Here is a 26,729-nt window from a genome sequence, read left to right on the forward strand (position 1 = left end):
GATTTTTGTCTTTTTTTTGTTGGTTTTTTGTCTTTTTTTTGTTGGATTTTTGTCTTTTTTTTGTTGGATTTTTGTCTTTTTTTTGTTGGATTTTTGTCACTTTTTTGTTGGATTTTTGTCACTTTTTTGTTGGATTTTTGTCACTTTTTTGTTGGATTTTTGTCTTTTTTTTGTTGGATTTTTGTCACTTTTTTGTTGGATTTTTGTCACTTTTTTGTTGGATTTTTGTCACTTTTTTGTTGGATTTTTGTCTTTTTTTTGCAGATTTTTTGTCACTTTTTTGTTGGATTTTTGTCTTTTTTTTGTTGGATTTTTGTCTGTTTTTTGTTGGATTTTTTCTTTTTTTTGTTGGATTTTTGTCTTTTTTTTGTTGGATTTTTGTCTTTTTTTTGCTGATTTTTTGTCACTTTTTTGCTGGATTTTTGTCACTTTTTTGCTGGATTTTTGTCTTTTTTTTGTTGGATTTTTGTCTTTTTTTTGCTGATTTTTTGTCACTTTTTTGTTGGATTTTTGTCTTTTTTTTGTTGGATTTTTGTCATTTTTTTGCTGATTTTTTGTCACTTTTTTGCTGGATTTTTGTCACTTTTTTGTTGGATTTTTGTCTTTTTTTTGTTGGATTTTTGTCATTTTTTTGCTGATTTTTTGTCACTTTTTTGCTGATTTTTTGTCACTTTTTTGCTGGATTTTTGTCACTTTTTTGTTGGATTTTTGTCACTTTTTTGTTGGATTTTTGTCTTTTTTTTGTTGGATTTTTGTCATTTTTTTGCTGATTTTTTGTCACTTTTTTGCTGATTTTTTGTCACTTTTTTGCAGGATTTTTGTCACTTTTTTGTTGGATTTTTGTCACTTTTTTGTTGGATATTTGTCTTTTTTTTGTTGGATTTTTGTCTTTTTTTTGTTGGATTTTTGTCTTTTTTTTGCTGATTTTTTGTCACTTTTTTGCTGGATTTTTGTCACTTTTTTGTTGGATTTTTGTCACTTTTTTGTTGGATTTTTGTCACTTTTTTGTTGGATTTTTGTCTTTTTTTTGTTGGTTTTTTGTCTTTTTTTTGTTGGATTTTTGTCTTTTTTTTGTTGGATTTTTGTCTTTTTTTTGTTGGATTTTTGTCACTTTTTTGTTGGATTTTTGTCACTTTTTTGTTGGATTTTTGTCACTTTTTTGTTGGATTTTTGTCTTTTTTTTGTTGGATTTTTGTCATTTTTTGCTGATTTTTTGTCACTTTTTTGCTGGATTTTTGTCACTTTTTTGCTGATTTTTTGTCACTTTTTTGCTGGATTTTTGTCACTTTTTTGTTGGATTTTTGTCACTTTTTTGTTGGATTTTTGTCTTTTTTTTGTTGGATTTTTGTCTTTTTTTTGTTGGATTTTTGTCTTTTTTTTGCTGATTTTTTGTCACTTTTTTGCTGGATTTTTGTCACTTTTTTGTTGGATTTTTGTCACTTTTTTGTTGGATTTTTGTCACTTTTTTGTTGGATTTTTGTCACTTTTTTGTTGGATTTTTGTCTTTTTTTTGTTGGATTTTTGTCATTTTTTTGCTGATTTTTTGTCACTTTTTTGCTGGATTTTTGTCACTTTTTTGCTGATTTTTTGTCACTTTTTTGCTGGATTTTTGTCACTTTTTTGTTGGATTTTTGTCACTTTTTTGTTGGATTTTTGTCTTTTTTTTGTTGGATTTTTGTCTTTTTTTTGCTGATTTTTTGTCACTTTTTTGCTGGATTTTTGTCACTTTTTTGTTGGATTTTTGTCACTTTTTTGTTGGATTTTTGTCACTTTTTTGTTGGATTTTTGTCACGTTTTTGTTGGATTTTTGTCACTTTTTTGTTGGATTTTTGTCTTTTTTTTGTTGGTTTTTTGTCTTTTTTTTGTTGGATTTTTGTCTTTTTTTTGTTGGATTTTTGTCTTTTTTTGTTGGATTTTTGTCACTTTTTTGCTGGATTTTTGTCACTTTTTTGCTGGATTTTTGTCACTTTTTTGTTGGATTTTTGTCTTTTTTTTGTTGGATTTTTGTCATTTTTTTGCTGATTTTTTGTCACTTTTTTGCTGGATTTTTGTCACTTTTTTGCTGATTTTTTGTCACTTTTTTGCTGGATTTTTGTCACTTTTTTGTTGGATTTTTGTCACTTTTTTGTTGGATTTTTGTCTTTTTTTTGTTGGATTTTTGTCTTTTTTTTGTTGGATTTTTGTCTTTTTTTTGCTGATTTTTTGTCACTTTTTTGCTGGATTTTTGTCACTTTTTTGTTGGATTTTTGTCACTTTTTTGTTGGATTTTTGTCACTTTTTTGTTGGATTTTTGTCACTTTTTTGTTGGATTTTTGTCTTTTTTTTGTTGGTTTTTTGTCTTTTTTTTGTTGGATTTTTGTCTTTTTTTTGTTGGATTTTTGTCTTTTTTTGTTGGATTTTTGTCACTTTTTTGCAGGATTTTTGTCACTTTTTTGCTGGATTTTTGTCACTTTTTTGTTGGATTTTTGTCACTTTTTTGTTGGATTTTTGTCACTTTTTTGCTGGATTTTTGTCACTTTTTTGCTGGATTTTTTTTTTTTTTGGGTAAAGCCAAACTGGAGACGACGCTCGGTGAAGGCGGGGCTTAGGGTTCATTCGAGAAATGTGTCTGAAAATATGATTTAAATAACCCGGCTGTAGCTCCTACAGCGGCAGGTTCAAACCAGTCTCCTGGACAAGGCCGCGGCCGCTGTTTGAGAACCGCTGCTATAAATAAATATCTATAAATACATTTGAATGAAACTTTTATCAGAGCATCTCCTGAAGGACACGGGCCTTAGCGACGGTCGCTACGGCCGCTCTCATCAGCAACAACAGAAGCTTTTTACTGGCAAGAAAATATAAAAATATTATGGAAAAAAATGTAAAAAATTATAATGATTTTTATGATGATGATTTTTGTTATTATTATTATTATTGTTGTTGTTGTTGTTGTTGTTATTTTTATTATTATTATTATTGTTATTATTATTTGTATTATTATTATTATTATTATTATTATTATTATTATTATTTTATTATTATTATTTTATTATTATTATTGTTATTATTGTTGTTGTTGTTGTTAGTATTATTATTATTATTATTATTATTAGTAGTAGTAGTATTAGTATTATTATTATTATTATTATTACATGAAAGATCGGAGCATCTCCTGAAGGACACGCGCCTTAGCGACGGTTGCTAAGGCGCCTCATCAGCACCATCTTCATCATCTTCATCTGGAGCTTTTACTTTCTGCTCCGGAACGGGCACCGGGGGCTCGTGCGTGAGGCTTGACGTCGCCAGTGACGTCATCACCGGCAGCAGCAGCGGCGGAACCACAGCGGAGGATCACGGACAGGACTCACCAGAGCTGCCCGGGAACAGGCCGCTCTCCCCGGGCACAGCAGCCGCGACGCGCCGCGCTCTCCGGAGCCGAAACACGGACGGAACCGGGGCCGAAACACCGCGAGACCGGGGACGCAACACGGACTAAAGCGGGAGGAAACACGGACTGAAGCGGGAGGAAATCACGGCCAAACCGGGAGGACATCTCGGCCGGAGCGGACCGTGAGGACCGTGAGGACCGGAGGATTATCCCGGAGCCGGGGCTCGGGCTCGGGGTTGATTTGGATTTGACTGGAGCGGTTTGTGACACATTCTCCCGCGGAGGCTCGCGCTCTGCGGGTGCCAGCCCGGTGCTGAGCTCCCGGTGCTGAGCTCCCGGTGCTCCGGTGCTGAGCTCCCGGGGCTCGCGCGGAGCATCTACAGATCTATTTTTATTCGCGGCTCGGGCTGAGGCGGAGGATGCGGCCCCCGCGGAGGCTCCTCCTGCGGCTCCTCTGCCTCAGTGTCACGATGAAGGAGACGCGCTCGTGATATGAGCGCTGTGCACGCGCACGGGCAGGCGTAGAGCCGGTGGTCCCGGAGGTCCCGGAGGTCCCGGAGGTCCCGGTGGTCCCGGAGGTCCCGGAGGTCCCGGAGGTTCTGAGGCGGTTCTGACTCTGAGATGGCGCTGCTGCTGCTGCTGACGCTCGGCCTCGTCTTCACCGGCTTCCTGCGCCTCGTGCACGCGCAGGGCGTGTACGGTAAGCACCGGACACACGCGCGCACTCACGCACACGCGCACGGGGATTGTTCACGGGACTGACGTTCATAACGCTCCGGATACAGAAGGTGCGGGAGTTTGAGCGTGACCTTGGCTTCACACGGGACACACGTGGGGGGGGGGGACAGGGGGGGGGACACCGGGGGGGGGGGGGGGGACACCGGGGGGGGGGGGCGGGGAGGGGGACACCGGCGGGTCCTGATGCTGCACAGTACATGTATTTCAGTACCTGTGGCTCAGTGGTTAGTCTCAGCGGCTCATGTGTGACTTTGGTGACGGGGCCGATGGTGCAGAGTGACAGCCTCACTTCATCAGTCTGCCCCGGGGCGGCTGTGGCTACAATCGAGTCTGATGACGGCGCTTTGAGAAACAGATCGAAGGAAACAGCGTCAGGAGAATCAGAAACTTTGACTAAAGAGTATTTTACTTTTAATACTTTTAATGGGCTCACAGCGTGACATAAATGTGATGAAAAGTCGACAAAAACACGACAACAAAGCAACAAAAAGTAATGAAGAAACCAGACAGGTACACATCAACTCGTCTAAGCTCAAGAACACAGGCCGTCAGCAGAAACTGTGCTCTTGTTTGGCCCATACATGTCAAACTCCGGCCCGGGGCCAAATCCGGCCCGCGAGATGACTCTTGTTGGCCCCAGAATGATTCCTCGAGTAGACTCTGATGAACGGTGTTTCAGGTCAGGGAGTCGTGAGAACCAGCCCGGCCTTAAATGTGACATGTTTCTGGTTTGTGTCACTTAAAGGTGTGTGTTTGACCTGTCGGGCCCCGTGGCTGCATGAGGGGTCCGCATGGGGGGGTCACCTTCCCTCACAGGGGCCTCAGTATCGCTCCAGGATCAACTATTTGGAAGGTTTTTCACCAGAAAACCTGCGAACCTGGAGGAAAACGGATCTGTACTGGAACAAAACTCCAGTGCGCACTCTCATGCTGCGTTCACACCAAGCGCGTGTTGGGCGTCAAAAATGCGCCTCAAGCCCGTCGTTGGACGCTTGTTCTGACTAAAGTCTGACGCTCTCACGTCCGCTCACTAACTGAGCTGACTGAGCTGACTGAGCTGACTGAGCTGACTGAGCTGACTGAGCTAACTGAGCTAACTGAGCTGACTGAGCTGACTGAGCTGACTGAGCTAACTGAGCTGACTGAGATGACTGAGCAAACTGAGCTAACGGAGCTAACTGAGCTACCTGAGCTAACGGAGCTAACTGAGCTACCTGAGCTAACTGAGCTGACTGAGCTGACTGAGCTGACTGAGCAAACTGAGCTAACGGAGCTAACTGAGCTACCTGAGCTAACTGAGCTAACTGAGCTAACTGGACTAACTGAGCTGACTGAGCTGACTGAGCTGACTGAGCTAACTGAGCTGACTGAGCAAACTGAGCTAACGGAGCTAACTGAGCTACCTGAGCTAACTGAGCTAACTGAGCTGACTGAGCTGACTGAGCTGACTGAGCTGACTGAGCTGACTGAGCTGACTGAGCTAACTGAGCTAACTGAGCTAACTGGACTAACTGAGCTGACTGAGCTGACTGAGCTGACTGAGCTGACTGAGCTGACTGAGCTAACTGAGCTAACTGAGCTAACTGGACTAACTGAGCTGACTGAGCTGACTGAGCTGACTGAGCTAACTGAGCTGACTGAGCAAACTGAGCTAACGGAGCTAACTGAGCTACCTGAGCTAACTGAGCTAACTGAGCTAACTGGACTAACTGAGCTGACTGAGCTGACTGAGCTGACTGAGCTAACTGAGCTGACTGAGCAAACTGAGCTAACGGAGCTAACTGAGCTACCTGAGCTAACTGAGCTACCTGAGCTGACTGAGCTGACTGAGCTAACTGAGCTAACTGAGCTAACTGAGCTAACTGAGCTGACTGAGCTGACTGAGCTAACTGAGCTGACTGAGCTGACTGAGCTAACTGAGCTGACTGAGCTGACTGAGCTAACTGAGCTAACTGAGCTAACTGGACTAACTGAGCTAACTGGGCTGACTGAGCTGACTGAGCTAACTGAGCTGACTGAGCAAACTGAGCTAACGGAGCTAACTGAGCTACCTGAGCTGACTGAGCTGACTGAGCTAACTGAGCTAACGGAGCTAACTGAGCTACCTGAGCTGACTGAGCTGACTGAGCTGACTGAGCTGACTGAGCTAACTGAGCTAACGGAGCTAACGGAGATAACTGAGATAACTGAGCTAACTGAGCTAACTGAGCTAACTGAGCTACCTGAGCTAACTGAGCTACCTGAGCTAACTGAGCTAACTGAGCTAACTGAGCTACCTGAGCTAACTGAGCTAACTGAGCTACCTGGGCTAACTGAGCTAACTGAGCGAACTGAGCTAACTGAGCTAACTGAGCTACCTGAGCTAGCTGAGCTAACTGAGCTAGCTGAGCTAACTGAGCTAACTGAGCTAGCTGAGCTGACTGAGCTGACTGAGCTGGCTGAGCTGACTGAGCTAGCTAAGCTAACTGAGCTAACTGAGCTACCTGAGCTATCTGAGCTACCTGAGCTACCTGAGCTAGCTGAGCTAACTGAGCTAACTGAGCTAACTGAGCTGACTGAGCTGACTGAGCTGACTGAGCTGACTGAGCTAATTGTAGATGATGTGAGTAATAAACTCCAACATCAGCCCAGCTCAGTGTGTGATCATTGTTCTTTATTGACTTTATTTGTGCATATTTCTTGTTTTCACGTGAGGACCGGAGGTTTAGCTTAGCATTAGCTTTCTCCGGTGCTAATGCTACAACAGGCGTCCTCGAGGCCCAAACACATTCCCAGCGCATATTCAGCCTCTCAAATAAGTTTTCTTGTCTTTTAATCCTGGTGTTTGGATAAAGAAACTCTGATGTGTCTTTGTAAAAGTCCCAGAGCTGCTGTAGCTCCGGTTCACGATGAAGCTAAACGTCCGTGACTTGTGACGTGTTTACATCCATGTGTTTTAAACGTAAACCTGACGCTTTGGAGGCGCCGGCCGCGTTTGGTGTGGACGCTCCATTAAACACCTTTGTGCAGTTTAGTTTAGGGCTCCGTGTTTCATTGCGATGCTAACGTCGCTAACGTCGCTAACGTCCAGCGCGTTTCAGTTTTGAAATCTTTAATTCCTCGTTTTTGTTGAACTTTCCGACTGGAACAATCGTCTCCCGGGACAAACGGACGCAGCTCAGTTCAGCGCGGATTATCCCGAGGTTACATCACTGCCCTGTCGTCACGGCGACCGGAAACAAGGCGGGGATTAAAGCCTTTCCCCTGGACGGACAGATGGACGGGCGGACAGATGTTAGCGGTCACGTGAGCCACATCTGGAGCGGATCAGATTCAGCTCCAGAGCCAGGCCTCAGGGTCACACATTCAGAGGCTGCCAGCGCCCGGCTTTACCCGAATCTAAAGCAACATAAATATGACAGAAAGGCTGTGTGATTGTGTTTTTTTAAGGAAGCTTTTAGATTCGGGTAAAGCCAAACTGTAGGAAATGTGCTCGGTTCAGGCGGGGGTTAAGAGGTTAATGTCTCCAGTCGAGAGGCAGGAAGTCCCGCCCTCTGCAGACGGCATCTCTGGACTCGCCCATATATGGTCATGTTTGAAAACAGTGAGCCCATAATCGGCCTCTGAGTATCGTGACGCGTATCGGATCGGCCCCTGAGTATCGTGACACGTATCGGATCGGCCTCTGAGTATCGTGACACGTATCGGATCGGCCCCTGAGTATCGTGATAGTATCGGATCGGCCTCTGAGTATCGTGATAGTATCGGATCGGCCTCTGAGTATCGGGACACGTATCGGATCGGCCCCTGAGTAGCGTAACACGTATCGGATCGGCCTCTGAGTATCGTGACACGTATCGGATCGGCCTCTGAGTATCGTGTTATGTATCGGATCGGCCTCTGAGTATCGTGACACGTATCGGATCGGCCTCTGAGTATCGTGACACGTATCGGATCGGCCCCTGAGTATCGTGATAGTATCGGATCGGCCTCTGAGTATCGTGACACGTATCGGATCGGCCTCCGAGTATCGTGACACGTATCAGATCGGCCTCTGAGTATCGTGATAGTATCGGATCGGCCTCTGAGTATCGTGACACGTATCGGATCGGCCTCTGAGTATCGTGACACGTATCGGATCGGCCTCTGAGTATCGTGACACGTATCGGATCGGCCTCTGAGTATCGTGACACGTATCGGATCGGCCTCTGAGTATCGTGACATGTATCGGATCGGCCTCTGAGTATCGTGACACGTATCGGATCGGCCTCTGAGTATCGTGACACGTATCGGATCGGCCTCTGACTATCGTGACACGTATCGGGTCGGCCCCTGAGTATCGTGATAGTATCGGATCGGCCTCTGAGTATCGTGACACGTATCGGGTCGGCCCCTGAGTATCGTGATAGTATCGGATCGGCCTCTGAGTATCGTGACACGTATCGGATCGGCCCCTGAGTATCGTGACACGTATCGGATCGGCCCCTGAGTATCGTGACGCGTATCGGATCGGCCTCTGAGTATCGTGACACGTATCGGATCGATCTCTGAGTATCGTGACACGTATCGGATCGGCCTCTGAGTATCGTGACACGTATCGGATCGGCCCCTGAGTATCGTGACACGTATCGGATCGGCCTCTGAGTATCGTGACACGTATCGGATCGATCTCTGAGTATCGTGACACGTATCGGATCGGCCTCTGAGTATCGTGACACGTATCGGATCGGCCCCTGAGTATCGTGACACGTACCGGATCGGCCTCTGAGTATCGTGACACGTATCGGATCGGCCTCTGAGTATCGTGACACGTATCGGATCGGCCTCTGAGTATCGTGATAGTATCGGATCGGCCTCTGAGTATCGTGACACGTATCGGATCGTCCTCTGAGTATCGTGACACGTATCGGATCAGCCTCTGAGTATCGTTACACGTATCGGATCGGCCTCTGAGTATCGGGACACGGATCGGATCGGCCTCTGAGTATCGTGACACGTATCGGATCGGCCCCTGAGTATCGTGACACGTATCGGATCGGCCTCTGAGTATCGTGACACGTATCGGATCGGCCTCTGTGATCATACTGAGACAGAATCTGAAGAACCAGGTTTAAAAGTGACATTTGTGACATATTAGTTACAAACATTTGGATCTGGTTTAGTTTTTGAATAAACTTTATTGTAAAGTGGCGTCTGTGGAGCGAAAAGCATCGTGAAGAGTAAAGTAAAAACTGAGACGTTCAGGAGAAAAGAGCTGCAGATGATGATGATGATGATGAGGATGATGAGGATGATGATAAGCTCCTCCCGGCGGACGGCGCTTTAGATTCAGAGATGGTTCTGGACCAATCAGGCGTCAGCGTGTCCCTGGGGGCGGGCTCAGAGGTTTAAATGCGTTTTATCAGCCCCAGATCTGAGCTTTGGAGGCGGAGCTTCTTGTTTGTTTGTGTCACTCGGTGAGATCTAAAGTGGAGGCGCAGAGACGGTTCAAACAGAACTTTACTCACATGTAACCAGGAAAACATAAAACCACATCAAAACATAATCCATACAAAATGTTCAAACGCTTTGGAGGAAAATGTGGGGAATCATTTTCAAAAAGAGAGAAGACGCCGATGTTTTTTGGTCCAGTTACAGAAACAGAGTCTAATGTTCGGCGTTTTGACTGTTATAAAATGTGGAGGAAAAAACAGGAAAATGGACTAAAAAAGCAAAACGGAACTGGGACAGAATGTGAAAAAATCTGGAAAAAATGATGATAAAATTTGGAAATAAAATAAATTAAAATAATGCTTTAAAAAAAAATGATGTAGAAAAAATACGAGGAAATTATTGGAAATTGGGACAAAATGTGAGAAAAATAACAAGATACTTTTGGCACAATTTTGAAACAATTGGGAAAGAAAATGTTAAAACAATTTGGGGACAAATGTCAAAAAATCTGGAAAAATTTAGGAAAAATGTGAAAATAATCCGTGACAAAAAAGTTGGCAAAATATTTAAAAAAAAATGTTGAAACAGTTTGGAGGAAAATGTGGGGAATCATTTTCAAAAAGAGCGAAGACGCCGGAGTTTGAGGCAGTTTTTGTTTCATGTTTTTTGGTCCAGTTACAGAAACGTTCACCAGAAACAGAGTCTGATGTTCAGCGTTTTCACTGTTATAAAACATGGAGGAAAAAACAGGAAAATGGACTAAAAAGGCAAAACGGAAATGGGACAGAATGTGAAAAAATCATGACGATAAAAAAAAAAGAATGTCGAAAAAATACGAGGAAATTATTGGAAATTGGGACAAAATGTGAGAAAAAAGTTACCAAATATATTTGCCAAAATTTTGAAAAAAAATGAAAAAAATGATGATAAAAGTTGAAAAAAAATAAAATAAATAAAAAAATTTTAATTTTTTTTTTATGTAGAAAAAATACGAGGAAATTATTGGAAATTGTGAAAATGTGTGAAAAAATTACAAAATATTTTTCCCAATTTTTTCATGTTTTTTTTTTTATTTTGTCAAAGAAAATGTTAAACAATTTTGGTACAAATGTCAAAAAAAATCAGGAAAAAATTATGATAAAAGTTGAAAAAAAATAAAAAAAAATGAAAAAAAAAAATTATGTAGAAAAAAATATGAGGAAATTATTGGAAATTGGGACAAAATGGGAGAAAAAAATATATATTTTTGCCAAAATTAAAAAAAAAATATATGAAAAAAATGTGAAAGAAAATGTTAAAAATTTGAGAACAAATGGCAAAAAAATCTGGAAAAATGTGAAAAGAATCTGACAAAAAAGTTGGCAAAATATAAAAAAAAATATTAAAACAATTTGTAGAAAATGAGCTGCGACTCTGAACCTGTGACTGTTTCATGAGCCGAACATTTAAACACTGAAGATGTTTTTTTTAGGTAAATCTCTGCGGGTCATGTGACTTCCATTCATGTGTCTCCCTCCACCAATCACAGCGCGGCCTCCCCCTCTGCACCAATCACAGCGCGGCAGCTATTTATAGCCGTCCCACTGACTGAAATATCAGCGTTACATAAAGTCTCCGCAGCAGGTCCAGGAAGTAACAACAGAAGAAACAAAACCAGGTCCAGGAAGTAACAAAACCAGGTCCAGGAAGTAACAAAACCAGGTCCAGGAAGTTACAAAACCAGGTCCAGGAAGTAACCAGGTCCAGGAAGTAACAAAACCAGGTCCAGGAAGTGACCACGAGAAGAAACCAAACCAGAGTTTAAATCACACAAATATGAGGGGAAGGTTTTTATAATGAAGTGAAGATAAAACCCGGAGTCGGACCCGGGTCTGACTCCAGGTCCCTGAGTATCGTGACACGTATCGGCTCGGCCTCTGAGTATCGTGACACGTATCGGATCGGCCTCTGAGTATCGTGACACGTATCGGATCGGCCTCTGAGTATCGTGACACGTATCGGATCGGCCTCTGAGTATCGTGACACATATCGGATCATGACAAAAGCCCAATGTGATTCCATCCCGGACTTACTTTAGTCACGTGGCCGGTTCTAACGGCCGGACACGGTGGACACTTTGGGGGAGGATGTGGCGGACTCGGGCTTGGACTCGGACTCGGACTCGGTCTCGGACTCGGACTCGGTCTCGGTCTCGGTCTCGGTCTTGTCGGACCTGGACTCGGACTCTCGCCGTCCGGAGCCCGGGGGGAGCGTGGCATAAATCTGCGTCCCATTAAAGCTCATGAATATGGTGATCTTTGCTCAAACCGAAGCCGCTCCTCAGAGAGTTCAGCAAATGTCACCAAATACCAGCTCCGTGTTTGCTCTGGGGGGGTCGCACGGGGCCGCCGGGGTCACCTATGCCCACAGATGATGCTCTAAGACGAGAGCGTGTGCACAGCGGGGGGAGGGGGAGAGTTCAGCGCTGAGGGAACTGTCGCGCAGACAGGGGGCGCCACCACCATTCCTTCAACTGCACCTTCAGCTAAGTAAGCGTTAAGTAGCTAGCCTAGCAGCTTCTAGCCTAGCAGCTTCTAGCCTAGCAGCTTCTAGCCTAGCTGCTTCTAGCCTAGCAGCTTCTATTCTAGCAGCTTCTAGCCTAGCAGCTTCTAGCCTAGCTGCTTCTAGCCTAGCAGCTTCTAGCCTAGCAGCTTCTAGCCTAGCAGCTTCTAGCCTAGCAGCTTCTAGCCTAGCTGCTTCTAGCCTAGCAGCTTCTAGCCTAGCTGCTTCTAGCCTAGCTGCTTCTCGCCTAGCAGCTTCTAGCCTAGCTGCTTCTAGCCCAGCTGCTTCTAGCCTAGCTGCTTCTAGCCTAGCAGCTTCTAGCCTAGCTGCTTCTAGCCTAGCTGCTTCTAGCCCAGCTGCTTCTAGCCTAGCTGCTTCTAGCCTAGCTGCTTCTAGCCTAGCTGCTTCTAGCCTAGCAGCTTCTAGCCTAGCTGCTTCTAGCCTAGCTGCTTCTAGCCCAGCTGCTTCTAGCCTAGCTGCTTCTAGCCTAGCAGCTTCTAGCCTAGCTGCTTCTAGCCTAGCTGCTTCTCGCCTAGCAGCTTCTAGCCTAGCTGCTTCTAGCCCAGCTGCTTCTAGCCTAGCTGCTTCTAGCCTAGCAGCTTCTAGCCTAGCTGCTTCTAGCCTAGCTGCTTCTAGCCCAGCTGCTTCTAGCCTAGCTGCTTCTAGCCTAGCTGCTTCTAGCCTAGCTGCTTCTAGCCTAGCAGCTTCTAGCCTAGCTGCTTCTAGCCTAGCTGCTTCTAGCCCAGCTGCTTCTAGCCTAGCTGCTTCTAGCCTAGCAGCTTCTAGCCTAGCTGCTTCTAGCCTAGCCAAACGTTGCCAAACAATGCGCAAACGTTTGGGAGCTATTTGCCGCAGAAGTCAGTTAAAGAGATTAAATTAGAATAACTGCCTTGTATAAAATGTCTCTCTCAAAATGGCTGTAGTGAATGTCTTGAAATCGGCCTCTGTCTCTTTAAGGGGAGACACTACAGGCAAAACTAAAAACTTTCAGTTTTCAGGTTTTGGGCCAAATTGGTCTCTGAACATTTAAGCTTCACCCGGAAACAGAAAATATGCCTAATCTTCACAATAACATGTTTAAATATTGCGCTGATTCAATGTTCCCCCATAGACTTATATGGGAGAATGCAATTTCAAGGGCCTTTTTCTCCAAACACATGTTTCTGTCATTGTGGCGACACTATGTCCACGTCAGTCGGACCTAAAGACGTCACATTTTCCAGCCTTGGACTGAACAATGTTTGGAAGATTTTTTCAGAGGGATTTTTTATTATCTAATCCCTTAAGCCCCATTTATTGAGTTTTGAATGTCAAAAAATGAGGCGAAAATTACATTTTTACAAATTTTTCCACTGAAAAACAGATTATTTTAAAACTAAATGTAGTGGAGTGGACTGCAGGTTAAACTTAAATTTATCATGTAGAAAAATGCAACACAGATTCGTAAAATCGGCAGGACAGAGGCATTCATTTACAAAAATAGGATCTTTATTAGTTACAGGTTTTGTTAAAATTGTCCATTGTTTCCTTCACGTGAACGTTCATTTCAGACAGTGTCCATATTAAACAGCACATCACCGTCTACAACGTAAACAAACGGGACGACCCTGGCGATGCAGGGGTAGAAGAAGAGGAGGTGTGTAACGCTGACAGGACCCAGGGCGACGATGCATGGCACTCCCCAAACGACCCGTACTGACCCCGAACATGTTACTTGTCCAGCTCTGCAGTAGCCTCTGGCCGGAGCGCCAGCATGCAGCGAGACAGTTGTGTGTACATATAGTTGCTGGCTTGACGTCTAAAATCGCCGGCTTGACGCCTCCTGAACGACCACAAACAACTCGCAACTTCACCAACTTTCACGCTGTGCCCGCGACAGCAGCAGCGTGTGACGTCAGAGGGAGGAGAGGTCATGCCAGGTGCATGACCCCCCGTATTTATAGTGCGCACACGCGATCTGATTGGCTCAATGTAAGGGCAATATAGGCTACCCCACTACATTCCTAAATCCCCTCTGAGAAAGTCTTGGTAACTCATTCATCAATAAAATGAAACCATAAGTTTGAATGTAGCTCTGTCCATTATTCAGATTTCGTCGCCGAAAAGATGGAAATTTGGGGCATTTTTAGGCATAAAACACCTTGTTCTTATATGAAAAGATAAAATTACAGAAAACTTGCCATGTATTTTTTTCTCACATTTATGTCAGTGATCGACAGCAACAGTTTCAAATTGATATCTGTATATTACATTTTTCCCCTATTCACCTGCAGTGTCTCGCCTTAAATGATTCTCTCAACATTTATATCTCCATAAATCACCAACACTCTGGTGTAAAAACATCCTTTAAAGCAGCACTATGTAACTTGTTTACCTGAATGAATCCTTCCCATAGTCCCTCTGGGGGAAATACAAGTGTTAAAGAGGGGGTGTTCTGCTTTTGTCAGTCCCATAGCACCAGTCTATATCTCACTACAATGATGACAAACCTTCTGTTGGTCTGTAAATGCAGTAAATTAGAATAACTGCCTTGTATAAAATGTCTCTCTCAAAATGGCTGTAGTGAATGTCTTGAAATAGGCCCCTGTCTCTTTAAGAACCTCTGAGCCTTTAGACACGCCCCCTCCACACGCTGTCTGTGGCATCAGTGGGGAGGGGGTTCTGCTGAGGAGCAGTGGTTGGTTACTCGGCTCGGAGGCGTCTCCAGGAGGTGGGGGCGTTCCTAGGAGGACTCAGGCAAACCTATCCCTAAAATGGCCGCCATCAGAGTTTTTACAGATTACTCAGAAATACGTGAATGTGCCAAGGCAACACTTCAGGCATGTTTTTAATGAGGGAGTGACAGAATAACAGGATGGAAAGCTGGAAAAAGTCCACCCCCCCCTTTAAGTAGAATGGAACATGTCGTGTTGAAACGGTTCAGTGAAACATCGCAGTAACATGTTTCCAGACGTTTGTGTTTCTGAATCCTTTTAGAGAAGTGACTTTCGATGGGAATGAGTGAGATGTAAAAGTGTCTCTGAGTCAAAGGCCGTGTGTGGCTCAGATAAAGCGCTCGCTGAACCTCCCCTTTAAATGTTCATGAGGAGGAAACCACGGCGTCACGAACCGGGAACTTTCACGGCCACAAACACGGAGCTAAATCAGGAACAGCAGCTCTCAAATCTAACTTGTGTTTGTCCTAAAAATATCTCATTCTCCTCCCGGAGCCTGGGTCCGTTTGAGTCTCGGTGGAGCCGTGACGCGGTGCAGAGAGTTGGCTGGAGTTGTGGAGAATGTTTGGGAGTAAAGCTGTCCCTCTGACGCTGCTGCAGAGAGGAGGGGGGAGGGGGGGGGGGGGAGAGAGGGAGGGGGCGCAGTGTGTGACGTGAGCAGCAGGGGGAGCCGGCGCAGTCACAGGAGAATCACACAATCGGGATAAAAATAGCACGACAACTCTCTCAACTAGGACACACTCCACACACGCGAGCGCACGGAGGAGAGGACGCCCCCCCCCCTCTGACTCCCCCTCCAAACCACCGAATCAGCATCCTCCTCCTCCTCCTCCTCCTCCTCCTCCTCCTCGTCCCGCAGGTGCCGCCGCCTCACACTCCTTTGTCAGACATCGGACAGAATCACCATGTTTGGACAGAAGTTCGATTCTTCTCGTGACTCGAGCCGATGAATCACTCACTCATCTCTTTCCACCATTTTTTGTTGAGTTTTTCTCACATTTTTGTCGCTATTTCGATGCTTTTTTCTATCGTGTGAATCATTTTATGTGATCCACCATCTTGGGATTTGATTGAGTTTAGTTTATTTGAACAAACAGAAACACGGTGACGCCCAAACCGGAGTCGAAAACGATGCTTATTTATGCCTTTAAATCCAACTCATTTACGAACTTCACAGCCCAGTTTGTTTACAGCAAACCAAGTCCTTATGGCAGTGATACAGTACTCTGAAAATGCAGTATTTGTTAAAGGAACAGGCCAGCGTTTTTCCACACTGAGATATGTTCTTACCTGAGCTGTGACGAGTTCTTTAGGACCTGTCTGATCTTCAGTCACGTAAACACAGCGCAGACGGCGTTAGCATTTAGCCTCTCCCTCTCTCCTCTATAGCGTTAGCATTTAGCCTCTCCCTCTCTCCTCTATAGTGTTAGCATTTAGCCTCTCCCTCTCTCCTCTATAGCGTTAGCATTTAGCCTCTCCCTCTCTCCTCTATAGCGTTAGCATTTAGCCTCTCCCTCTCTCCTCTATAGCTCCAAAACAGGTCAAGATAGAAGCTACCAAGCTCTTCCACGTTTTCCCTATTTAAATATGGTTACGTGAAGTGTTCCACTCCAAAGTATAATTACACACAATTAAACAATGTGGATTTTCTAAGCGGATAAAAGGGGGGACTATATTGTAAGGCGTAATAATACCAGGAGTAGTTCGACATCCGCGCAGAAATCTTCACTTTACTGTGCGGATTGCAAAAAGAAATTAACTAGATCAGTATAAACATCTCAATTTGAGCACAATAATCCACATTTTATTTGTTTTGACTGGTTAAGAAGTTGTTGGGCATTTGTCCTGGATTATTTCACTTGTTCTGAGATGTTTCTGACTCGTTTCGATACATTTCGTCCTTATTTCAGGTCATTTTCTTTGCCAATGGGGAAAGAAAATTGGTCTCATCTCATTGGCAATTTTACTTTCTTATTTCAAGCGAGATTTACCCTAGAACTGGTCTGAAATGTCCTCAAACAAGCAAAGCAAACTCGGTCCGATCAGGAAAAGTGTCTAAATGAGTGAAAACCGACAAAAACAAGAGACATTTCCTCAATTCAAGTCATTTAAGCCAATGCTTGATATTTACTTTTGTAGTGCGGATGCCAAACTACTCCTGGTATTATTACGCCTTACAATATAGTCCCCCCTTTTATCCGCTTAGAAAATCCACATTGTTTAATTGTGTGTAATTATACTTTGTAGTGGAACACTTCACGTAACCATATTTAAACAGGGAAAACGTGGAAGAGCTTGGTAGCTTCTATCTTGACCTGTTTTGGAGCAATAGAGTTCGGGAATGTGATGTCAAAAAAGTGACAAAAATTAAACAAAAAATGACAAATAAAGACAAAAAATGACAAAAAAATGACAAAAAAATGACAAAAAATGACAAAAAATGACAAAAAATGACAAAAAATGACAAAAAACGACAAAAAAATGACAAAAAAAGACAAAGACAAAAAAATGACAAAAAATGACAAAAAAATGACAAAAAAATGACAAAAAACGACAAAAAAATGACAAAAAACGACAAAAAAATGACAAAAAAATGACAAAAAAATGACAAAAAATGACAAAAAATGACAAAAAATGACAAAAAAATGACAAAAAAATGACAAAAAATGACAAAAAATGACAAAAAATGACAAAAAAATGACACAAAATTGACAAAAAAATGACAAAAAAATGACAAAAAACACATGTTCAAAATCCGCGCAGTAATCTTCACTTTACTGTGCGGACGCCAAACTACTCCTGGTATTATTACGCCTTACAATATAGTTCCCCCTTTTATCCGCTTAGAAAATCCACATTGTTTAATTGTGTGTAATTATACTTTGTAGTGGAACACTTCACGTAACCATATTTAAATAGGGAAAACGTGGAAGAGCTTGGTAGCTTCTATCTTGACCTGTTTTGGAGCTATAGAGGAGAGAGGGAGAGGCTAAATGCTAACGCCGTCTGCGCTGTGTTTACGTGACTGAAGATCAGACAGGTCCTAAAGAACTCGGCACAGCTCAGGTAAGAACATATCTCAGTGTGGAAAAACGCCGGCCTGTTCCTTTAAGCCCTTAACCCCAGCCTTAACCGAGCACATTTTCTCCAGTTTGGCTTTACCCAAATCTAAAAAGCCTCTCGATTGAAGTTTACAGCCTATAGGAGTAACACCTCAGACCGTCAAAACTGATCTACGATTTTACCTCACGTTGCCGCCGCGTTGTCTTCACTTTTTTGTTGCGTTTGTCACTTTTTTTATGCATGTTTGTTGCTTTTTCATGAAGCTTTTTAGATTTGGGAAAGGTCGAACTGGCTTAAGGGGTTAAATTCTGTAAAAATGTCAGAAATACTGTCAAATACTTAAACATTTCCAAACAGAACATGAAATGAGGTCATATATTAAGCACTGGCATGTGTAAGGTTTACTCTTGGCTAAAACTGTCGGCCCTTGGTCAGACTAGGGCGGCACCGACACCACTTTTTCTAAAACCGATACGAGTACGAGTACTTTGATTTAAGTACTCGCCGATACCGAATACCGATACGAGTACAAGGCATTTTCTTCAACATTCTTACTTTTTTCACAGCAGATTGGTTTGTAATAATTTACTCATTTACATTTCCTTAAATAAAGTCGGCGACACTTTTAAGAGCAGTTATATTAGAATTGTGCTGATGCCATTTATTTATTTATTTATGTCTCTGTCCATCACAGACAGAAAAGCCCATGTCCTAAAGCTCCAATGCCTGAGCTTTATTCATTTATGTGTTTTTATTAAACAATAGTATTGAGATGTTTCTTAAATGGTCTCTTTTCGTCTTTACTTCAGCTCCTGTAGATTTTCTCGTGTGTTTGTAGTAACTTAGCGAGAAGCTACAGCGTTTTCATTGTTCTGCTGCAGCTCATTTTCCCTCAATATAAACATGCTGTATGTCTTTAATCTGGATTTTCTGAGGACTTTTTAGTCGCTGGGTTAGTTTTTCAGATGAATAAACCCCTGGGCTTAAAACAGCGTCAGAATGGCCAAAACTGTTAGCCGCGAGTTAGCATCGTTAGCCTGTATGTTGTAAACACTGCAGACGCTGCAGCGAGTTAGCATCGTTAGCCTGTATGTTGTAAACACTGCAGACGCTGCAGCGAGTTAGCATCGTTAGCCTGTATGTTGTAAACACTGCAGACGCTGCAGCGAGTTAGCATCGTTAGCCTGTATGTTGTAAACACTGCAGACACTGCAGCGAGTTAGCATCGTTAGCCTGTATGTTGTAAACACTGCAGACGCTGCAGCGAGTTAGCATCGTTAGCCTGTATGTTGTAAACACTGCAGACGCTGCAGCGAGTTAGCATCGTTAGCCTGTATGTTGTAAACACTGCAGACGCTGCAGCGAGTTAGCATCGTTAGCCTGTATGTTGTAAACACTGCAGACGCTGCAGCGCTGACAACATTAAGCTCTGGTTAAATCCAGCTTTCAGAGCAGTAGTAACTTTAGTAACTGTGGTTCTAGGACTAACGTTTGGTCTGGTTTGACTCTGACAGAGATGAAAGCACAGACTCTACGTTCATCTCACCTTCATAAATGTGGCTCCTCTGTCTCTCCTTCTCCCCCACGGAGCCCTTCACACAAACGCAGACCTCAGCAGCTCGGCGAGGCCAGGGGTCAGAGGTCGTGTGGGGGAGGACGGGGGGAGGACGGGGGGAGGTCAGGGGGAGGTCGGGGGGAGGACGGGGGGAGGACGGGGGGAGGTCGGGGACAGAGCGGAGAGCGTTTGATGAACGACTCTCCGGGATCAGTGTTTGATCCTCTGACTTCCTGAGCAGAGCAATAACGGACTCTCCTCCTGTGGTTAACCCCTTAACTCCCGCCTGAACCGAGCACATTTTCTGCAGTTTGGCTTTACCCCAATCCAAAAGCTTCTGGAAAAAAGCTGTGAAAATAGAGACAGAACTGAGACGAAAACAATGATGGAAATGTGACAAAAAAGTGAGAAAACATTGATGAAAAATGACAAAAGATTTGACAAAAATTACCAAAAAAATGACAAAAAATGTGACAAAAATGTGATAAAAATGACGAAAAAATGAAGGAAAAAACCCCCCAAAAGTGACAAAAAATGACAAAATTTGACAAAAAATGACCAAAAAAATTTGATAAAAAAGCTACACAAATGAGTTGAATACCCAACAGAAAAATGATGGGAAAAAAATCTGATGACCTCAGAGATCCTCTCGGTTCAGGTGGGAGTTAAGAGGTTAAAGCTCAGTGCGGATCTTTCACAGAGGAAAGTCAGCCTCTCTTTACCATGTTTCTCTGATCTGATTCGCTGGTGCTGAACCCGCCCCCTCGTCACGTCACGGCCGTGTTAACCTGAATCTCCCACATGATAACCCCGCACTGTGCCTCGGGTTTGACTCCTGTGTGATTCTGTCGCAGCGCCCCCTACAGTGCGGATCGTTCACGCGGCGCCGGCCTGTGACGTGGACGAGGAGCGTTTCACGGAGCGAGTCCACACCATCAGAGAAGGACAGACTCTGGAGCTGCTGTGCCTCGTGACGGGACACCCCCGACCTCAGGTAACCCCCGACCTCAGGTAACCCCCGACCTCAGGTAGCTCCTCCCCCAGACCTCAGGTAACCCCCGACCTCAGGTAACCCCCGACCTCAGGTAGCTCCTCCCCCCGACCTCAGGTAACCCCCGACCTCAGGTAACCCCCGACCTCAGGTAACCCCCGACCTCAGGTAACCCCCGACCTCAGGTAGCTCCTCCCCCCGACCTTAGGTAACCCCGACCTCAGGTAGCTCCTCCCCCCGACCTCAGGTAACCCCCGACCTCAGGTAACCCCCGACCTCAGGTAACTCCTCCCCCTGACCTCAGGTAACCCCCGACCTCAGGTAACCCCCGACCTCAGGTAACCCCCGACCTCAGGTAACTCCTCCCCCTGACCTCAGGTAACCCCCGACCTCAGGTAACCCCCGACCTCAGGTAGCTCCTCCCCCCGACCTCAGGTAACTCCTCCCCCCGACCTCCGGTAACTCCTCCCCCTGACCTCAGGTAGCTCCTCCCCCTGACCTCAGGTAATCTCCCTCCTCAGGTAACTCCTCCCCCCGACCTCCGGTAACTCCTCCCCCTGACCTCAGGTACTCTCCCTCCTCAGGTAGCTCCTCCCCCTGACCTCAGGTAACCTCCTTCCTCAGGTAGCTCCTCCCCCTGACCTCAGGTAACCTCCCTCCTCAGGTAGCTCCTCCCCCAGACCTCAGGTAACCTCCATCCTCAGGTAGCTCCTCCCCCTGACCTCAGGTAACCTCCCTCCTCAGGTAGCTCCTCCCCCTGACCTCAGGTAACCTCCCTCCTCAGGTAACTCCTCCCCCCGACCTCAGGTAACCCCCGACCTCAGGTAACCTCCCTCCTCAGGTAGCTCCTCCCCCTGACCTCAGGAGAGACGTTCAGGGAGAATTATTTTTTTCTATATTAACGATGAGAAATTAAAGTTCCGACACCGACAGACGTTTCTTTAAATAAAGTTTTATTTTTTTGGTGACGCAGATCCGGTGGACAAAGACGGCGGGGGGCGGAGCTCCTGATCGTCACGGCGACTCAGCCCCGCCCAACGAAACTCTAAGGATCGAGTCCATCAGCCGCCACCAGGGGGGGCGCTACTACTGCAAAGCGGAGAACGGACAGGGCTCCCCTGCCATACGCTCCATTAGAGTGGACGTGTACTGTACGTACTTCTACTGCATACCCTACTACATATACTACTACACAGACTGTACTTCTACTGCATACACTACTACATATACTGTTCTACGACTGCATGTACTACTACACATACTGTACTACTACTGCATATACTACTACACATACTGTACTACGACTGCATGTACTACTACACATACTGTACTACTACTGCATATACTACTACACATACTGTACTACTACTGCATATACTACTACATATACTGTACTTCTACTGCATATACTACTACACATACTGTCCTACTACTGCATATACTACTACATATACTGTACTTCTACTGCATATACTACTACATATACTGTTCTACGACTGCATGTACTACTACACATACTGTACTACTACTGCATATACTACTACACATACTGTACTACGACTGCATATACTACTACACATACTGTCCTACTACTGCATATACTACATATACTGTACTACTACTGCATATACTACTACATATACTGTACTACTACTGCATATACTACTACACATACTGTACTACTACTGCATATACTACATATACTGTACTACTACTGCATATACTACTACATATACTGTACTTCTACTGCATATACTACTACATATACTGTAAACCGACTGCATGTACTACTACATATACTGTACTTCTACTGCATATACTACTACATATACTGTACTACGACTGCATGTACTACTACACATACTGTCCTACTACTGCATATACTACTACATATACTGTACTTCTACTGCATATACTACTACATATACTGTACTACGACTGCATGTACTACTACACATACTGTCCTACTACTGCATATACTACTACATATACTGTACTTCTACTGCATATACTACTACATATACTGTCCTACTACTGCATATACTACTACACATACTGTACTACTACTGCATATACTACATGTACTGTACTACGACTGCATGTACTACTACACATACTGTACTACTACTGCATATACTACTACACATACTGTACTACGACTGCATGTACTACTACACATACTGTACTACTACTGCATATACTACATATACTGTACTACGACTGCATGTACTACTACACATACTGTACTACTACTGCATATACTACTACACATACTGTACTACGACTGCATATACTACTACATATACTGTACTACGACTGCATATACTACTACATACACTGTACTACTGCTGCATATACTACTACATACACTGTACTACTGCTGCATATACTACTACATACACTGTACTACTGCTGCATATACTACTACATACACTGTACTACTACTGCATATACTACTACATATACTGTACTTCTACTGCATATACTACTACATATACTGTACTTCTACTGCATATACTACTACATATACTGTAAACCGACTGCATATACTACTACATATACTGTACTTCTACTGCATATACTACTACATATACTGTACTACGACTGCATATACTACTACATATACTGTACTACGACTGCATATACTACTACATACACTGTACTACTGCTGCATATACTACTACATACACTGTACTTCTACTGCATATACTACTACATATACTGTACTATGACTGCATATACTACTACATACACTGTACTACTACTGCATATACTACTACATACACTGTACTACTACTGCATATACTACATATCCTGTACTTCTACTGCATACACTACTACACATACTGTACTTCTACTGCATATACTACTACATATACTGTACTACGACTGCATATACTACTACATATACTGTACTACGACTGCATATACTACTACATACACTGTACTACTGCTGCATATACTACTACATACACTGTACTTCTACTGCATATACTACTACATACACTGTACTTCTACTGCATATACTACTACACATACTGTACTACGACTGCATATACTACTACATATCCTGTTCTACTACTGCATATACTACTACACATACTGTCCTACTACTGCATATACTACATATCCTGTACTTCTACTGCATATACTACTACATATACTGTACTTCTACTGCATATACTACTACACATACTGTACTTCTACTGCATATACTACTACACATACTGTTCTACGACTGCATATACTACTACACATACTGTCCTACTACTGCATATACTACATATGCTGTACTTCTACTGCATACACTACTACATATACTGTACTTCTACTGCATCTACTACATATACTCTGGGGAAAAAAAAATATTTGGTCAGTTTCCCACATCTTAGTAACTGTGGTTCTAGGACTCTCAGAGCTGTAGTAACTTTAGTAACTTTGGTTCTAGGACTCTCAGAACTGTAGTAACTTTAGTAACTTTGGTTCTAGGACTCTCAGAGCTGTAGTAACTTTAGTAACTGTGGTTCTAAGACTCTCAGAGCTATAGTAACTTTAGTAACTGTGTTTCTAGGACTCTCCGAGCTGTAGTAACTTTAGTAACTGTGGTTCTAGGACTCTCAGAGCTGTAGTAACTTTAGTAACTGCGGTTCTAAGACTCTCAGAGCTGTAGTAACTTCAGTAACTCTGGTTCTAGGACTCTCAGAACTGTAGTAACTTTAGTAACTGTGGTTCTAGGACTCTCAGAACTGTAGTAACTTTAGTAACTGTGGTTCTAGGGCTATCAGAGCATTAGTAACTTTAGTAACTGCAGTTCTAAGACTCTCAGAACTCTAGTAACTTTAGTAACTCTGGTTCTAGGACTCTCAGAGCATTAGTAACTGCAGTTCTAAGACTCTCAGAACTATAGTAACTTTAGTAACTCTGGTTCTAGGACTCTCAGAGCTGTAGTAGCTTTAGTAACTGTGGTTCTAGGACTATCAGAGCATTAGTCACTGTAGTAACTGCAGTTCTAAGACTCTCAGAACTGTAGTAGCTTTAGTAACTGTGGTTCTAGGACTATCAGAGCATTAGTCACTGTAGTAACTGTGGTTCTAAGACTCTCGGCGCATTAGTAACTTTAGTAACTCTGGTTCTAAGACTCTCGGAGCATTAGTAACTTTAGTAACTGTGGTTCTAAGACTCTCGGAGCATTAGTAACTTAGTAACTCTGGTTCTAAGACTCTCCGAGCATTAGTAACTTTAGTAACTGTGGTTCTAAGACTCTCCGAACTGTAGTAACTTTAGTAACTGTGGTTCTAGGACTCTCCGAACTGTAGTAACTTTAGTAACTGTGGTTCTAGGACTCTCAGAGCTGTAGTAACTGTGGTTCTAGGACTCTCAGAGCATTAGTAACTTTAGTAACTGTGGTTCTAGGACTCTCAGAGCTGTAGTAACTGTGGTTCTAAGACTCTCAGAGCATTAGTAACTTTAGTAACTGTGGTTCTAGGACTATCAGACCATTAGTCACTGTAGTAACTGTGGTTCTAAGACTCTCGGAGCATTAGTGACTTTAGTAACTGCAGTTCTCAGACTCTCAGACAGACTGTGTACGATGTGCCCCCCCCCCTCAGACCTGGACTCCCCCGTGATCTCGGTGCACCAGAGCCTGGGGGAGACGGACCAGTTTTACTCGGACCGCACGGTGTTCCTGCGCTGTGAGGCTCGCTCGAACCCCGGCCCCGCCTACACCTGGTTCCGAGGTCGCACGGCGCTGAGCGAGGGCTCGGACCGAGGCGTGGACATCTACGAGCCGCTCTTCACCCAGGGCGAGACCAAGATCCTGAAGCTGAAGAACCTCCGCCCGGTCGACCTGAGCGAGTACAGCTGTGTGGCCTCAGTGAGAGGGGTGTGTGGCCTCAAGGACAAGAGCGCCACCTTCAGGCTGACCAACGCCACAGGTAACTACACTAAAGAGCGCTACCTTCAGGCTGACCAACGCCACAGGTAACTACACTGAAGAGCGCCACCTTCAGGCTGACCAACGCCACAGGTAACTACACTAAAGAGCGCCACCTTCAGGCTGACCAACGCCACAGGTAACTACACTAAAGAGCGCCACCTTCAGGCTGACCAACGCCACAGGTAACTACACTAAAGAGCGCCACCTTCAGGCTGACCAACGCCACAGGTAACTACACTAAAGAGCGCCACCTTCAGGCTGACCAACGCCACAGGTAACTACACTAAAGAGCGCCACCTTCAGGCTGACCAACGCCACAGGTAACTACACTAAAGAGCGCTACCTTCAGGCTGACCAACGCCACAGGTAACTACACTGAAGAGCGCCACCTTCAGGCTGACCAACGCCACAGGTAACTACACTAAAGAGCGCCACCTTCAGGCTGACCAACGCCACAGGTAACTACACTAAAGAGCGCTACCTTCAGGCTGACCAACGCCACAGGTAACTAAACTAAAGAGCGCTACCTTCAGGCTGACCAACACCACAGGTAACTACACTAAAGAGCGCCACCTTCAGGCTGACCAACGCCACAGGTAACTACACTGAAGAGCACCACCTTCAGGCTGACCATCGCCACAGGTAACTACACTGAAGAGCGCCACCTTCAGGCTGACCAACGCCACAGGTAACTACACTAAAGAGCGCCACCTTCAGGCTGACCAACACCACAGGTAACTACACTAAAGAGCGCCGCCTTCAGGCTGACCAACGCCACAGGTAACTAAACTAAAGAGCGCCACCTTCAGGCCAGGGGCGGACTGGCCATATGTCCATTCTGGAAGAGCACAGAAGGGCCACTGGCTCTAGGGCCACCGGTCCCGCCTTAACTGAGCTTTACCCAAATCTAAAAGCTAGAAAGAAAAGCATCAAATTAGCGACAAAAAGAGGATGAAAAGAAAACAAAAATGTGCTGGAAAAGCAACACAAAAAGTGATGAAAAATGTGATGAAAAGTCAACAATAACACGACGACAAAGTAACGAAAAGGCCACAAAAACATAACAAAAAATGATAGAAAAAATGGGACAAAAACACAAGATAAAGCCACAAAAAAAGTAGTGAAAAAAACAAAAAAAAGAGGTTAAAAATTGTGGCGACTTGACAGAAAGTTACAATCACTCTTGTAGGTCTTAGCTTTCAAATGAGGCGTTACATTGTTGCTCTCCAGTCGAGAAGCTTTTAGATTTGGGTAAAGCTGAACTGGAGAAAATGCGCACCGTTAACCTCTTAACTTCCACCTGAACGGATACCATTTTCTCCAGTTTGGCTTTACCCGAATCAAAAAGCTTCTTGGGGGAAAAAAAGCACCAAAACAGCCACAAAAAAATGAGTAGAAAACAAGGA

General features: G+C 44.2%; 1 protein-coding gene across 2 annotated transcripts in view; it reads left to right on the forward strand.

Annotated features, from left to right (window-relative positions):
- Positions 1-3,628: 3,628 nt before the first annotated feature.
- mdga2a (MAM domain containing glycosylphosphatidylinositol anchor 2a) overlaps positions 3,629-26,729 on the forward strand; it is a 47,391-nt gene continuing 24,290 nt past the window's right edge. For both annotated transcript variants that reach the window (XM_079574117.1, XM_079574118.1), the window contains exons 1-5: positions 3,629-3,912; positions 3,949-4,070; positions 20,248-20,387; positions 21,358-21,535; positions 24,995-25,321. In XM_079574117.1, the coding sequence (XP_079430243.1) occupies positions 3,992-4,070; positions 20,248-20,387; positions 21,358-21,535; positions 24,995-25,321 (724 nt within the window). In that variant the 5' untranslated portion in view covers positions 3,629-3,912; positions 3,949-3,991. The remainder of the gene's footprint in view (positions 3,913-3,948; positions 4,071-20,247; positions 20,388-21,357; positions 21,536-24,994; positions 25,322-26,729) is intronic.

The sequence above is a fragment of the Gobius niger genome, assembly GCF_951799975.1.
Source record: "Gobius niger genome assembly, chromosome: 16".
In the NCBI taxonomy this organism is placed as follows: domain Eukaryota; kingdom Metazoa; phylum Chordata; class Actinopteri; order Gobiiformes; family Gobiidae; genus Gobius; species Gobius niger.